This window comes from Hordeum vulgare, chromosome 4H (genome assembly GCF_904849725.1).
Source record: "Hordeum vulgare subsp. vulgare chromosome 4H, MorexV3_pseudomolecules_assembly, whole genome shotgun sequence".
NCBI lineage: Eukaryota > Viridiplantae > Streptophyta > Magnoliopsida > Poales > Poaceae > Hordeum > Hordeum vulgare.
In genome coordinates, this window is record NC_058521.1 from 604,051,056 (window position 1) to 604,064,432 (window position 13,377).

At 48.6% G+C, this 13,377-nt stretch overlaps 3 protein-coding genes and 1 pseudogene across 4 annotated transcripts; all 4 read right to left on the bottom strand.

The window, feature by feature from the left end:
• Positions 1-3,326: 3,326 nt before the first annotated feature.
• Positions 3,327-5,998, bottom strand: LOC123449985 (metalloendoproteinase 1-MMP-like). Its single transcript, XM_045127379.1, has one exon. The coding sequence runs from the start codon at positions 4,955-4,957 to the stop codon at positions 3,884-3,886; it is 1,074 nt and encodes a 357-aa protein (XP_044983314.1). The 5' UTR covers positions 4,958-5,998; the 3' UTR covers positions 3,327-3,883.
• A 713-nt stretch (positions 5,999-6,711) lies between these two features.
• LOC123449988 lies at positions 6,712-8,668 on the bottom strand (annotated as a pseudogene).
• Positions 8,669-8,887: 219 nt separating this feature from the next.
• LOC123449986 (2-oxoglutarate-dependent dioxygenase 11-like) lies at positions 8,888-11,300 on the bottom strand. Its single transcript, XM_045127381.1, has 4 exons — positions 10,597-11,300; positions 10,194-10,441; positions 9,636-9,960; positions 8,888-9,459 (listed from the first exon to the last, which is right to left on the bottom strand). Exons 1-4 carry the CDS (start codon positions 10,813-10,815, stop codon positions 9,208-9,210), a joined length of 1,044 nt encoding a protein of 347 aa, XP_044983316.1. The 5' UTR covers positions 10,816-11,300; the 3' UTR covers positions 8,888-9,207.
• LOC123449984 (2-oxoglutarate-dependent dioxygenase 11-like) lies at positions 10,807-13,320 on the bottom strand. Of its 2 annotated transcripts, XM_045127378.1 has the most exons (5): positions 12,951-13,320; positions 12,567-12,814; positions 12,031-12,355; positions 11,612-11,886; positions 10,807-10,886 (listed from the first exon to the last, which is right to left on the bottom strand). In XM_045127378.1, the coding sequence occupies exons 1-4, from the start codon at positions 13,242-13,244 to the stop codon at positions 11,644-11,646; spliced, it is 1,110 nt and encodes a 369-aa protein (XP_044983313.1). In that variant the 5' UTR covers positions 13,245-13,320; the 3' UTR covers positions 10,807-10,886; positions 11,612-11,643. The 2 variants fall into 2 exon arrangements, with proteins under 2 accessions (XP_044983313.1, XP_044983312.1); XM_045127377.1 differs by lacking the exon at positions 10,807-10,886 and having other exon boundaries at positions 11,400-11,886.
• Between the last annotated feature and the right edge of the window lie 57 nt (positions 13,321-13,377).

The following is a 13,377-nucleotide window of genomic DNA, read 5'->3' on the forward strand; positions in this document are numbered from 1 at the left end:
TGCGTTTATGCAAAGTTCAAAAGTGGGAAATATATTTTCCTAATCTTATATGTGGATGATATCTTGCTTGCTAGAAGTGATGTTAGTCTGCTACAAGAAACAAAGAAGTTCTTGTCCTCAAATTTTGATATAAAAGATCTTGGTGAAATATCGTATGTTTTAGGCATTGAAATTCACCGAATAGGAATAATGGAGTGTTCGGACTATCACAAAAGGCATATTTAGAAAAGGTTCTCCAAAAGTATAAACACCTACTCCTATAGTCAAGGGCGATAATTTTGGGAAATTCCAATGTCCCAAGAACCAGTACGAGATCAATCAAATGAAAGCAGTATCATATGCTTCGGTTGTTGTAAGTTTACAATATGCACAAATGTGCACTCACCCTAACTTAATTTTTATCACCGGCGTACTCGGTAGATATCAAGAGAATCCAGGCATAGAGCACTGGAAGATGGTAAAGAAAGCATTGAGTTATGCGCAAGGCACAAAGGACCTCATGCTAACATACAGAAGATCTGATTTCCTAGAGATAAGAGGGTATTCAGACGTAGATTTTGCGGCAGACAAAGATGATAGAAAATTCACATCAGGATATGTGTTCACTCTCGCTGGAGGGGCTATTGTTGGAAATATGCCCTAGAGGCAATAACAAAATGATTATTATTATATTTTCTTGTTCATGATAATTGTCTACTGTTCATGCTATAATTGTATTAACCGGAAACCGTAATACGTGTGTGAATACATAGACCACATCATGTCCCTAGTGAGATCGCCAGGCTGCTGCGTCGGAGATCGTCGTTGCCTTCGAGCCTCCTCGCCATCGCCACCCCCGTCGAGCTCCGCTGCTTCAACTACGAGGACTGGTGTCGTTCTCCGTCGATCCCGCCCCCGTCGAGCTCGGCTGCTTCCTCCTGTGGCCGTTGATGTTCTCCTTCGATCCTGTTGTCGTCTACTGCGACTAGTCCCTCAACGAGCCTTCGTGTGCTCCTCGGTGAGCACCGCCCTTTCTCCCTCTGTTTTCTACCTCGATGAAGGGACCAAAGTAGAGATACATATTGGGACCGGATGAAGGAGTACTTTGATGAGCGAAACAAGAGTGGGATTGAGCGAACCAATAGATCTCTTCGCTCCCGATGGTCGACAATCAACAAAGATTATCAAAGGTGGGCGGCGGCAATGAAGTCGGTTGACACGATAAACCCAAGTGGCACTAATGATAGAGATAGGGTAAGTCACATTTCTTTATGTTCCATGTGCATGCTTCTTCTTTGGTGTTCCAAATGCTAATAATTTGTTCTCTTGTTTGTAGCTCAATATTGCACAAAACCTATTTAGGAGAAGAGAAGAAGAACAAGAAAGGCAAGATCGAGAAAGGGAGAGCATTTGTGTTGCCCCATTGGTACGATGTGTTGAAGGGTGTAGAGAAGTGGAAGGCACGTGATGACCAAGAGGAGAGCAAGAGAAGGAGGGCAACTGTTAATTTGGATGATGAGGAGGAGGCATCAAGTGATGATGGCAATAGGAGCCCTACACCAAACTCGGTTGCCTACTCCAAACCAAAATGACCAAATGGAAGTAACAAAGAAGCAAAAGGAAAGAAGAATAGGAGAGGAGATGATGAGTTAACGAATGCTATGAATGTTCTTTTAGCGACAAGAAAGGAAGCAACCGAGGTGCGAAGGATGGCAAGGAGCCAAGACGTGATGGCCAAGGAGAGAAGGTTGGCGGCCGAGGAGAGGAGTATGACGGCCGATGAGAGGAAGGTGGCCTTGTAGGAGAAGAAATTGGCCATGTAGGAGCGAGCTAGATTATTTGAATGGGAGAAACACTTGTTCTTCATGGGCACATCTACGTTCGATGATAGGCAAAAGGAGTTCCTCAATCTTTCCTGTGATGAAGTCCTTGCCCAAAAAAGATCCATGGGCATGGGAGGCTTTGGAGGCATGGAAGCTACCATGAGAGGATTGGGAGGCATGTGTGGCTTCGAAGGCATGGAAGCTATCATGGACGACATGGGAGGCATAGGTGGCATGGGAGCAACCATGGGAGGCATGGATGGCTTCGGAGCAACCATTGAAGGCATGCAAGCATCTACGGGAGGCATTGGTGACTTGAGAGCTACCATGAGAGGCTTTTGGTTCTCTCATGGAGGCATGAGAGCTCCTTCGATTGACATGGGTGCACGCATGGCTTCCGGAGCACCGGGCATAGCTTTGTATAATGTCGTTGGAGATGGTCTCATGGATGGACGCATGACTAACGACGAGGACGACGAATCGTCCTCGGGCGAAGACTCGCACGAAGAAGAAGAGAAGGAAGAAGATGAGGCGTGATTGCGTTTGAACTTTATATTTATCATGATCTTCGTTGGATGATTTTGAACTAGCTCATGCAATTCAACTATATTTATGTTGTTTCAATAAAAAAATGTATGTTTATAATATTAAATGATGTGGTTGGCTGCTCGATGCAGCGTCTGCTAGAACGTCAACACCGCGCTCCATTTTTTACCGCGTCTGCTGGAGCGGGTGCCCTGCCGCGCACAAAAATAGGAATGGATTTCAGTGCTGTAGATTTCTTTTAGCGCGCCACACGTAGAGTTGTTCTTAGACTGATATGACAGATGGTGAACAGATCAAAAAAAAATTGAAAAAAATATATTTTTCATTCCGAAAGGCGTCCACCTGGCGGCACCTGGTAGCTAATTCTTTCTCGTGCACGATATACAGTCACTGTTTCATCGATTTCGTGCGTCCGGGTCCGTGGATGAAAAGACGTGGCTCACCACTTGCGGCAGGCGTGCGCACGCACCAGAACCAGTACGTAGATGCGGCGGAAAAGTCAGTTTGGACGACACGACGACACTGACCCGCCATTGCTCAACCGAGAGAGAGTCTGTCCGTCACCAGTTCCATGGCTGCCGGCCCGACTAGGCCACACGGATTCCACGCGTGTGCTTGTGGACTGTGCAGCTAGCGAAGGCGACGTTGGTGCAACTTTTCCGACCCCGAAAGAAAGAAAGGATATCCATCAAATCGTGTGTGCCTCGTCGTGCATGTTGCTTTCGTCTCGTCTCTTCACTTTATCTTTTGCTACTCCGTAGTTGCTACACCATAATATAATATATGCCTCCCTGATAGTGCTCCAACAAATACACACCGAGAAGAACTAGCCACACCTTAGAGTCCTTTGGTTTGGAGGGATTTTTTTGTAGGATAGGAGTCCTTTGGTTTGTAGGAATAGAATCCTATTCCTATGGACGAATTCCTTCTATCCTTCCCATTCCATAGAAAAATAAGCATTAGCCCTGGACTCAATAGTAGGAAAAATCCCATGATGTGAACCAAAGGATGCATGTCTCCCGTCCTAATCCATTACATAGGATTTGAAATACATGACATCTCATTTTTCTAAAAAATATTCTATTCCTATGATATTCCTAACCTATGAATCAAAGGAGGCCTAAGCAACTTTCTTCTCCAGAATCAAACCATGCTCAGCTCATCATTAACCACCTGTCCATCAACCAAGAAGAGAAGAAAAGAAAGATGTCATGTTTGCTTCACAAACAAAGGACGACGACATGCTTGACTTGTGCTTTTCAAATTTTCTTCTTTTTTTTCTTTCCATTCTTGCACTATATAAATATAAAACCGTTTCTTCAATTCAAAGCCAGCTCCCAAATTCACGAGGAACTCGATCGATCGATCGACCCAACGTACCTGCCTGCCTGATAAAACCCTGATCGGCCATCAGTTCCTCTCTCAAATCCAACCAACTAATTTACGACGTGTCGTGTTACCCATGTGTAGAGTACAGAGTGTATATCTATCTACGTACCATTCTACCTACCCAGCTCAAGAAGACCTTGATCAAGCTAGCAGAGAAGCAGCAGGAGCAGGACGATGGTCGTCTTCTTCCCGGGCGACCTGGTGATGGCCGCCGCCGGGGCGGAGGCGGAGGCGGAGGAGGTGTCGGGCTCGGAGAGGGAGCTGAGGCTGAAGCGCGGGTTGGAGCCGTAGAGCGCCTGCACGCCGCGGACGTCGTCGAGGGTGAGCTCCGCCTTGCGCGTCCGCGGCTTGAGGCTCGGGTACATGACGGCGTCCGGGGCCGACGAGTGCGCGAGGCCCAGCACGTGGCCGATCTCGTGCGTGGCCACCGACTCCAGGTCGACGGCGCCGGCGCCCGCGGCGTCCAGGTCCCCGACGGCCCAGCGCTCGGCGGCGTCGAGGTGGAGCTGGCCGCTGGGCGGGGAGAAGGCGTGGCCGAGCACGCCGAGCGGCCCGTCGAAGGGCTCGCCGTCGCCGTGGTCGCCGGCGAGGAACCCCACGCGGACGTCCGCCGTGTTGTAGTCCCGCGTCTCGCGGAACCGCACCGGGATGACGCGCGCCCAGCGCGCGAACGCGGCGCGGAAGGCCCCCCGCACGGCCTTGCGGGGCAGCGGGAGGGGCTGGTAGGGCGGGGTGGAGAGCACGGCGTAGGTCAGCAGGAAGTGGCCCGGCGCCCGCGCCCACCGCGGCTGGCCGTCGAAGAAGGCGAAGCGGGCGGTGGCGGTGGCGGTGGCGTTCGCTTGGGAGCTGTGTTGGAGGTCCGGGACGCCGCAGCGCGGGGTGGCGAGGAGGTCGAGGGTGGGGGCGTCGAGGCGGCCGGTGACGGGGAGGCCGAGGGTGGACTGGTAGAGGCTCACCACGACCCGGCCGTCGGCGTCGTCAGGCGCGGAGGACGCGTAGCCGAAGCGCGCCAGGTAGCGCCTCAGGCCGTCGGTGACGCTGCCGTTGGCGCCGCCGTGGGTGACCTGGAGCATGTCCGCCAGCGAGGAGGAGGAGTTGGCGCCGGCGCCGGCGTGGAGGAGGAGGTGCCGGGAGCAGCAGACGCAGCATGGTGGAAGCAGCAGGAGGTGCAAGAAGAAGAAGAAGAAGAAGAGGAAGAAGGGGAGAGCAGAGGAGGACATGGGGGCGCGCGCATGCTATGCTATGCTCGTGTTCCGAAACACTTTGACTGCAGATATTGCATATAAATAAAGAAGAAGAAGAAGAAGAATGTTGAGGGTGTACTTGTGTTGGGCCAAAGCCGCACAACTAGACTAATAATTTGTCTGTGTTAAACTGAAGCTTCTGCTCTGCTTTTGCTTTTGGTTTGAAAAAAAAAAGGAGGAAGAGGAGATGAAAACGGGGTATGCTTTGAAACTTGATGCGTGTCTGTCCTCAGACGCAGCTTTCAGCTTGGCTTGGTCGCCACCTGTGAGCGTTCCTTTCTTTTATCTCTTTTCCTTGTGCCACCTGCATGCGTCCTCAATCATCCGATTCAGACATGATACAGTCAAGGCAATGGAACGGATCGGTCCTTCGTACCCTGCTCCGGCCCTCTTAGATTTCGTTTTGCCAAACTGAGGTGATGACACTGTCTTGATTATTTGGAGCTATATATGTACATATATGCTCTTGCTTGAAAAGAAAAAATGCAAGTTCGGAAGACACAAGAAATGTCTGGCTTTGCAACGTATGCGTGTCCTCTCCTGCTCTCTTTGTCTCTTATCTTCCAACGGAGAAGACATACACAACTTTCAGCTTCAGCTTCGTCGCCACTCGTCTTACCAGTATTTTCTGCTTCCTTCTTTATTTGTGCCACGACCTGGCCTGGCCGGCGACGAGTCCTCATCAAGCTGCTGCAGACGACATCACTATCACTCTATCAGCATCATCAGTAATCCAGTATCATGTCCAATAATTCGGTATCAAGTCTTGTTTGGACGGGCACGGTTCGCTCGCCTTGCAATCCTGATGATTTTCTGGGGATTGTTTCCTTTTCTTTGTCTACATCCACACTTTTTCGTCCTTGACTGACTGACTCCCTCATACAAAAGAAGAAAAAACTCGTTAGTTCATCCTATCCTGTCCATCTACACATGTCCCCCAAGCCACTTTATACTCCCTCCGTTCTAAAATAAGTGTCTTAACTTTATACCAGCTTTAGTATAAAATTATATTAAGTTTGAGACACTTATTTTGAAACGTGTTTTAGTATAAAATTATATTAAGCTTGAGACACTTATTTTGAGACGTGCTTTAGTATAAAATTATATTAAGCTTGAGACACTTATTTTGAGACGGAGAGAGTATTATTTTCACTCTTGGCTGACTCTCTGTGTTTGTAGTCGAATAAGTGCCCTACGCCCACACTTTATTGGAACAAAATAGGTTTCTTTTTGGGCTGTCTGCTCCCTGATGCTACTTTTGTAGTTTCATTTCTAAGCAAAAGACAAAACAATGTTATTCGGCCAACCTTCTCATCTCACCAAACAGAAAAGGAACTAGTAGGATGCTAGTTGGAGGGCTCGAGGCAATATATGGCCCGGCACAATGTTGACTCTCGTCTCGCTCACACATTCATGATAGACAGGCTACACTTAGAATATCTGGATATCTATTACCAATGATGATGCAAGGATGCTAGCTAGTCAGGCCTGCAACCTCGGACACACCAGCTACAGATGCATCCGCAACTGCTACTTTCCCCGCTCTCCTCCTACTTCTTACTACCAGGCAATAGAAATGATCGGCACACCACCTGCTTTCCCATATACTCCTTCCGTTTTTAAATATAAGTATTTTAAAAGATTTCATTATTGACTACATACAAAATAAAATAAAAGAATTTACACTTTAAAATATGTCTATATACATCCGTATGTAGTTTATAGTGAAATTTTAAGAAAAGACTTATATTTAAAAACGGAGGGAGTATATGTATGTGTACTGATTGTTTTGCATAGCATGCATGGTATCATCCACCCACAATGCTTCATCTCTTCTCCAGAAAGGAAAGGTTGGAAACAGCCGCCAATTCGGAACCAATGACATGGTTTACTACTGTACCTGCTATGCCACGTACCGTTCAGCCGCTAGCTACTTGAGCTTCATCCGCTCCATGAAGCTCTTCCCCTCGAGCTTCGTCGCGAAGAAGAGCTTCCTGAACCTCTCGTGCTCCACCATCGCATAAGCTCCTTCAGAGGGCCTATCGTGGTGCGCGTGTTCGGAGAGTGGAACACCGCCACCGACAGCCGCTCCTCCTTGGGGTCCACGACCACGCGGTGCTCGATCTCCTGTACCCGTTCGTCAAGATCTGCAGCCCTCATCAAAGCAAAACAGACAACGGAAAATCGATTTATTTAGCCGGTTCAATGTTAGTTCTACAAAATCTAAGCAAATACGGCACAACGGAAATCAATCCATTTGGGTGTTTAATTCCACAAAATGCAGCATGCACGGCGCAAGGCACCCTACAGTATCCGTTCAGCGGCAGAGACCAGCCTTCTGTAGTTGTAGTTAGTGCATGCTAGTTACTTACCTCGAAGATATCTCCAATGTTGACGACCAAAGCGCCCTCGACGGGCCTCACGGGGAGCCAGCTCCCGTTCCTCTTGATCTGCAGGCCGTGCACATGGTTCACTTGGAGCACAAGGGTCAGGAGATCGGCGTCCGAGTGCGGGTACAAGCCCACGACTTTGTCTGCCTGAGAGCATGGCGGGTAGTAGTTCATTCTGACGGTCTGTAGTCCGCTGATGCATCTGTCGGCAATCACCTCTTGCTTCAACCCCAGATTCTTTGCCATCGTAGCCACAAGTGAATCTGCTATATCCTTTACGGCACTGGCATATCTATACAGCGTTGATCTGAAAAAAACTTAAAACGCAGCACTTGAGAACTCGATGCTCCATCTAGCACTAGCAGGGCAAAATCTTGGAACCACTAAAAGATATTTCGGAAATTGTTTTCTACCCAATTTTCTCTCCAAATTAGGCCAAAATAATAAAAGAGACGACCAAAAAGCATCATTCCGTTGTAACTAAGCTGAAAGGTCCGGGCAATGAAATGAAGAATATACTCCCAATCATACCTGAAGCTAGCAGGCTGGTCAGGCCAGAGCTTGGTGTTCCTGCTCTCAGGTGACTCTGAGTAATAGAATAGCATATGTCAGCGGTCAGCCCAGTCGAGTTTCTGATCCTCCGAGACGACGAACAGCTGACCGTAGCCTTCCAGCCGCCCTCGCTGGCCGTCTCTTCGTCTCTGCGAAAAGCTGAAAGAATCCTTGGATGCTGACCTTCATTCCCTTCACCACGTCGTCCGGGACACTGGTTAATTAACTGCAAACAGGCGAGCAAATACTTTCTAGTTGATTTGAGGCACAATTGTAAGAGGAAGTCAACTGGAAGTGTGTCTTCCCTAGGTTTGTTGGTTTGAGGAAACATATGCATGGCAACAGAGGCATGCAGTGAGCAGAGACAGAAGGAATGCAATGGAAATTCCGAGCTAACGGTTGAAGCTGAACAGAACTAACCTGGAAGAAGCCCCAGTCCTGGCAGGCGCTGTGGAGGCGTGCAGACTCCTCACCATGGTCCAGCAGCAGCCTCCCGTAGTCGATGATGGGGATCTGACTCCCACAATCGCCGTCTTCGGCACCGGTGACAGCCCGTCCGCTGCCGCCTCTGGCCGGAGATACCTTGACGGCACATGGTCTCCGCCGGTGGCCTCCACCATGGCCTGCACACTCGGGACAGGGAGAGATTCCATCTCCTCCTGCCGCTCCTGAGAATTGAGATGCTACTGGTTCCCCGGACGCTTCAGTCTTCTGTTCTGCCTACCTCATGTCTTTTGGCATATATAGACAGATGGTGACGAACGACGCATCATCCAGTAATTTAATATTCAGGAGAAAATCAGTACAGCTACAACCATAGAATACTGCCAACTTGCTTGTTTGCCTTCTTCCGGGGATCAACTTCCATTCTCCTTTTATTTTCACACTGGATACAAACTGATATGATACAGGTACCTCATGGGTGCACAGCACATAACCCACTTTGTACAGGACATCAAGAACATAAGAACCAATCTATCAAATATGATAAGGGTGCATAATAAAGGTTTGCGGAACATATGCATGCTCCTGAGCAAGTACTGAAACAAACAACATATGTTTGACAAGTACTACTAAATTGCAGAGCATGCTCTGTTAGGGCCTTAAGGGAATTAATGGGTCTGCAGGGAGAGGTTGCAGTTGCAGCACACGAAGAACAGATCTTCACAGATGCGAGGATGCTAACTAACTAGTGATGCCTGGAACCTCGGAGACACCACAGATGCACCCGCAGTTCGTAACCGACAACAAGGTTTACCTGCTATGGTGGGTAGCATTCAGCTGCTAGTTTAGCTTCATCCGATCTAAGAAGCTCTTCCCCTCCAACTTCGTTGCGAAGAAAAGCCTCATGAAGTTCTCGTGGTCCAGCGTCTTGTACGCCTCTTCTTCCCCGCCTTCACGTGCCGTAATTTCCTTCAGAGGACCTATCATGGCGTGGATGTTTGGGGAGTGGAACGCCGCGACCGACAGCCGTTCTTCCTTCGGGTTGACGACGGCTCGGTGCTCGATGCTCCTGTACCACCCATTCGTGAAGATCTGCAGCCCTCAGCAAAGCAAGAACAGACAGCGAGAATCAAATTATTATTATTCAGTTGGCGCAGTTCTTAATCTTACAAAAAAAAATAGCATACAGCACCAGGCACTGATAACATCTGTTCATCAGCACATAGAAGCACTGAGCAGTTGCTGTTCGACCGCACATGTTTAATTACCTCAAAGATATCCCCAATGTTGACGATGAGAGCGCCCTCGACAGGCTTGACGGGAAACCAGCTGCCATTCCTCTTGATCTGCAAGCCTTGGACATGGTTCACTTGGAGGACAAGAGTCAGGAGATCCGCGTCAGAGTGCGGGGAGAAGCCGATGACTTTGTCTGCTTGGGCGCATGGCGGGTAGTAGTTCATCCTGACAGACTGCACTCCGCCCACGCATCTGTCAGCAATCACCTCTTGTTTCAGTCCCAAGTTCTCCGACATTGTAGCCAAAAGGGTATCCGTTATCTCCTTCACAGCACCAGAGTATCTATCCAGCATCGATCTGAATGGGATTCAGAATCAAAACACTTAATGACAGGTTTGCAGTTGACACTTGAGACTAGAAGAAACGACGAGTTATTCTAATAATGTTTTCTACCCAATTTGCCCTCCCAAGTAGGGCAAACTCATAAAGGAGACAACAAAAAAGTACTATCATTTCACTGTAATCAGGTTGTGAACAGTAACAAGACAGCAACAGGCGATGAAGAATCACAATCACAATCACAATCATACCTGAAGTTGGCAGGCTGGTCAGGCCAGAACTTTTTGTTCCTGCTCTCAGGTGGCTGCGTGTAGAGGTAAAGCATGTCAGCCCAGTCAAGCTTCTGATCCTCCGAGACGACGAACAGCTGACCGTAGCCTTCCAGCTGCCCCAACTCCTGCGTGAATCGCTTCTTCGTCTCCGCGGGTAACCGGAAGAATTCTTGGATGCTGGCCTTCATTCCCTCCACCACATCGTCTGGGACAGTGTGATTAATTAGCTGCAAACACAAGAGCAAATGCTTTCTACTAGTATCAGGAACTGGCAAAATTATAACAGGAAGTCAACTGGAAGTATACATCTTTGGTAGGTTTGTTGGGTTGAAGTAACAGAGTTAGCAGGCAGCAGAGGAAGATGGAAGCCAAGGAAGCTAACCTGGAAGAAGCCCCAGTCCTGGCAGGCGCTGTGGAGGCGTGCAGACTCCTCGCCACGGCGGTCCAGCTCCAGCAGCAGCCTCCGGTGGTCGATGATCGGGATCTGGGCCTCGCCGTCACCGGTGACCGCCTCCGCTGGCCGGAGATACCTCAGCGGCACATCGGCTCCGCCGGTGGCCGCCACCATGGCCTGAACGCTCGGGACGGGGAGAGATTCCATCTCCTGTTGCTGCTCTTGAGATGCCACTAGTTCCTCTGATAGCTCAGTCTTGTCTTCTATCTACCTCATGCCTTTTGGCATATACACAGATGGCATCATCCAGCAATATAATATTCAGAAATTCAGTCCTGCTACAACATCCATAAAAATACTGCCAACTCGTTTGTCTTCTTCTTCTTCTTCTACTAGTTTCTTTGTTTTTTAAACAGATTGTCTACTAGTTTCTCGGGATCAACTTTTTCTTCTCCCCCCGTTGAAAACCTTTTTCTATCTCATGGGAATCAACTTCACACTGGATGGAAACTGAAACCATAGAGCTACTTCATGGCCGCACAGCACATAACCCACTTTGTGGGGCATCAAGCAGCATAGAGAAATTAACAGCGGATAGGCTAGTAGAAACAATCTGTAATAAAGGTTTGTGCCTCTAAATCACACTGAAATCACAATATATGTTTGACAAGTTCAGCCCTCTTGTGCCTCTAACAAGACAACTAGATATCCGAAACTAAATTCCGGAGCATGATCGATTGCAAAACCGATACATGCATTATACTCACTGAAAAAAATTACGCTATAGCATATACAGAATTGGCTCGCTAAATTGATCAGTGTATAATGTCTTGTTAATAGCACGCTATAGCAATGATATAGCACGCTAATAGCATATTTTCAGAGGCAACGCTATTTTATATAGCGCGCTATTTTTTTCATTGTTATACTATCTGAGCATCTGATACAAGAATGATGCACCGACGCAAATCAACAGTGCCTGCACCGAACATGGCTTATTTACCTGATATATGGTAGCATTCAGCTGCTGGCCAGCTAATTTAGCTTCATCTGCTCCAAGAAGCTCTTCCCCTCGAGTTTCCTCCCGTAGAAAAGCTTCATGAAGCTCTCATGGTCCAGCGTCTTGTAGGCGTCCTCTTCATGCGCTGCCATCTCCTTCAGAGGACCTATCATGGCATGGACGTTTGGGAGGTGGAACGCCGCGACCGACAGCCGTTCTTCCTTCGGGTCGACGACCGCCCGGTGCTCGATGCTTTTGTACCTCCCGTTCGTGAAGACCTGTCCTCGTCAAAGCAAAACAAACAACGGAAATGGATTTATTTGGTTGATGATATTATTAGTTCTGCAAGCATACTGCACCGTACAACATCTGGCCATCAGCAGACAGCAGCATCGAATCGGTGTTCGACTGCTCGCTCTCACCTCAAACATATCTCCGATGTTGACGAGAAAAGCGCCCGAGACAGGCTTGACAGGAAGCCAGCTGCCGTTCCTCTTGATCTGCAGGCCCTGGACGTGATTCACTTGGAGGACAAGGGTTAGGAGATCAGCATCAGAATGGGGGGATAAGCCAACGACTTTCTCTGCCTGGGCGCATGGGGGGTAGTAGTTTATTCTGACAGACTGCATTCCAGGGATGCATTTGTCAGCGATCGCTTCTCTTTTCAGTCCCAAGTTCTTCGTCATGGTGGCCAAAAGGGAGTCTGATACATCCTTCACAGCACCAGAATATACATCCAACGTCGATCTGAATGAGATTTAAAATGCAACAACACGTATCACTATCACGGGTAAGAACTGCACTAGAATGTTCCATCTAGTAACGTAAGACTTGGAACCACAATTTGCGCTAGAAATGATGCTTTTTTTAATTGTTTTTCTACCTAGTTTGCGCTTGCAAGTAGGAAAAACTAAAGGAGACAACAAAAATGACATCTGAGAGACTGAGACAGGCATACCTGAAGTTGGCAGGCTGGTCTGGCCAGAGCTTGGTGTTCCTGCTCTCATGTGGCTGCGTGTAGAGGTAAAGCATGTCAGCCCAGTCGAGCTTCTGATCCTCCGAGAAGACGAAGTGTTGACCGTAGCCTTCCTGCTGCCCTCGCTCCAGAGCAAACTGTTTCTTCGTCTCCATGGGTAACTGAAAGAACTGCTGGATGCTGATCTTCATTCCCTCTACCACATCGTCTGGGACGCTGTGGTTAATCAGCTGCAAGAACCAGTTACTTTCTAATATCACGATAACGCAATTATAAGAGCAACTCAAGTGGATGTAGGTCTCCTGTGTTTGAGGAAACATAGGCAACAGAGATGAAGCAATGGAAACTTTCAGCCAAGGAACTGACCTGAAAGAAGCCCCAGTCCTGGCAGGCCCTGTGAAGGCGTGCAGACTCCTCGCCACAGTGGTCCAGCTCCAGCTCCAGCAGCAGCCTCTGGTAGTCGATGATGGGGATCTGGGCCTCGCTGTCGCCAGCGACCACCTCGGCCGGCCGGAGATACCTTGGCGGCACGGTGGCTCTGCCGGTGGCCGCCACCATGGCCTGCACGCTCGGGACGGTAAGAGATTGCATCTCCTGTTGCTTCTCCTGAGATGCTTCAGTCTTCAGTCGACCTCGTGTCTTTTGGCACATATATAACATAAGATGGTAAAACGAGGCATCCAGTACTTTCACGTTCAGAAAACCCAGTCCACATATTACCACAGAATACAATCCAGCTTTGTCTTTTCTTACCAGGGAAGAAACATCACACTCGCACGATGCTGCTCATAAG

Excerpts from the sequence above, each read along its gene's own strand:
- LOC123449985 (XM_045127379.1), bottom strand. The coding sequence starts at position 4,957 with ATGTCCTCCTCTGCTCTCCCCTTCTTCCTCTTCTTCTTCTTCTTCTTC.
- LOC123449986 (XM_045127381.1), bottom strand. The coding sequence starts at position 10,815 with ATGGAATCTCTCCCCGTCCCGAGCGTTCAGGCCATGGTGGCGGCCACC. Across the intron at positions 10,442-10,596 it reads AGGACTGGGGCTTCTTCCAG|CTAATTAATCACACTGTCCC; the intron begins GTTAGCTTCCTT and ends TTGTGTTTGCAG. Across the intron at positions 9,460-9,635 it reads ACATTGGGGATATCTTTGAG|ATCTTCACGAATGGGTGGTA; the intron begins GTAATTAAACAT and ends TGAGGGCTGCAG.
- LOC123449984 (XM_045127378.1), bottom strand. The coding sequence starts at position 13,244 with ATGTTATATATGTGCCAAAAGACACGAGGTCGACTGAAGACTGAAGCA. Across the intron at positions 12,356-12,566 it reads GACCAGCCTGCCAACTTCAG|ATCGACGTTGGATGTATATT; the intron begins GTATGCCTGTCT and ends AATCTCATTCAG. Across the intron at positions 11,887-12,030 it reads ACATCGGAGATATGTTTGAG|GTCTTCACGAACGGGAGGTA; the intron begins GTGAGAGCGAGC and ends TGACGAGGACAG.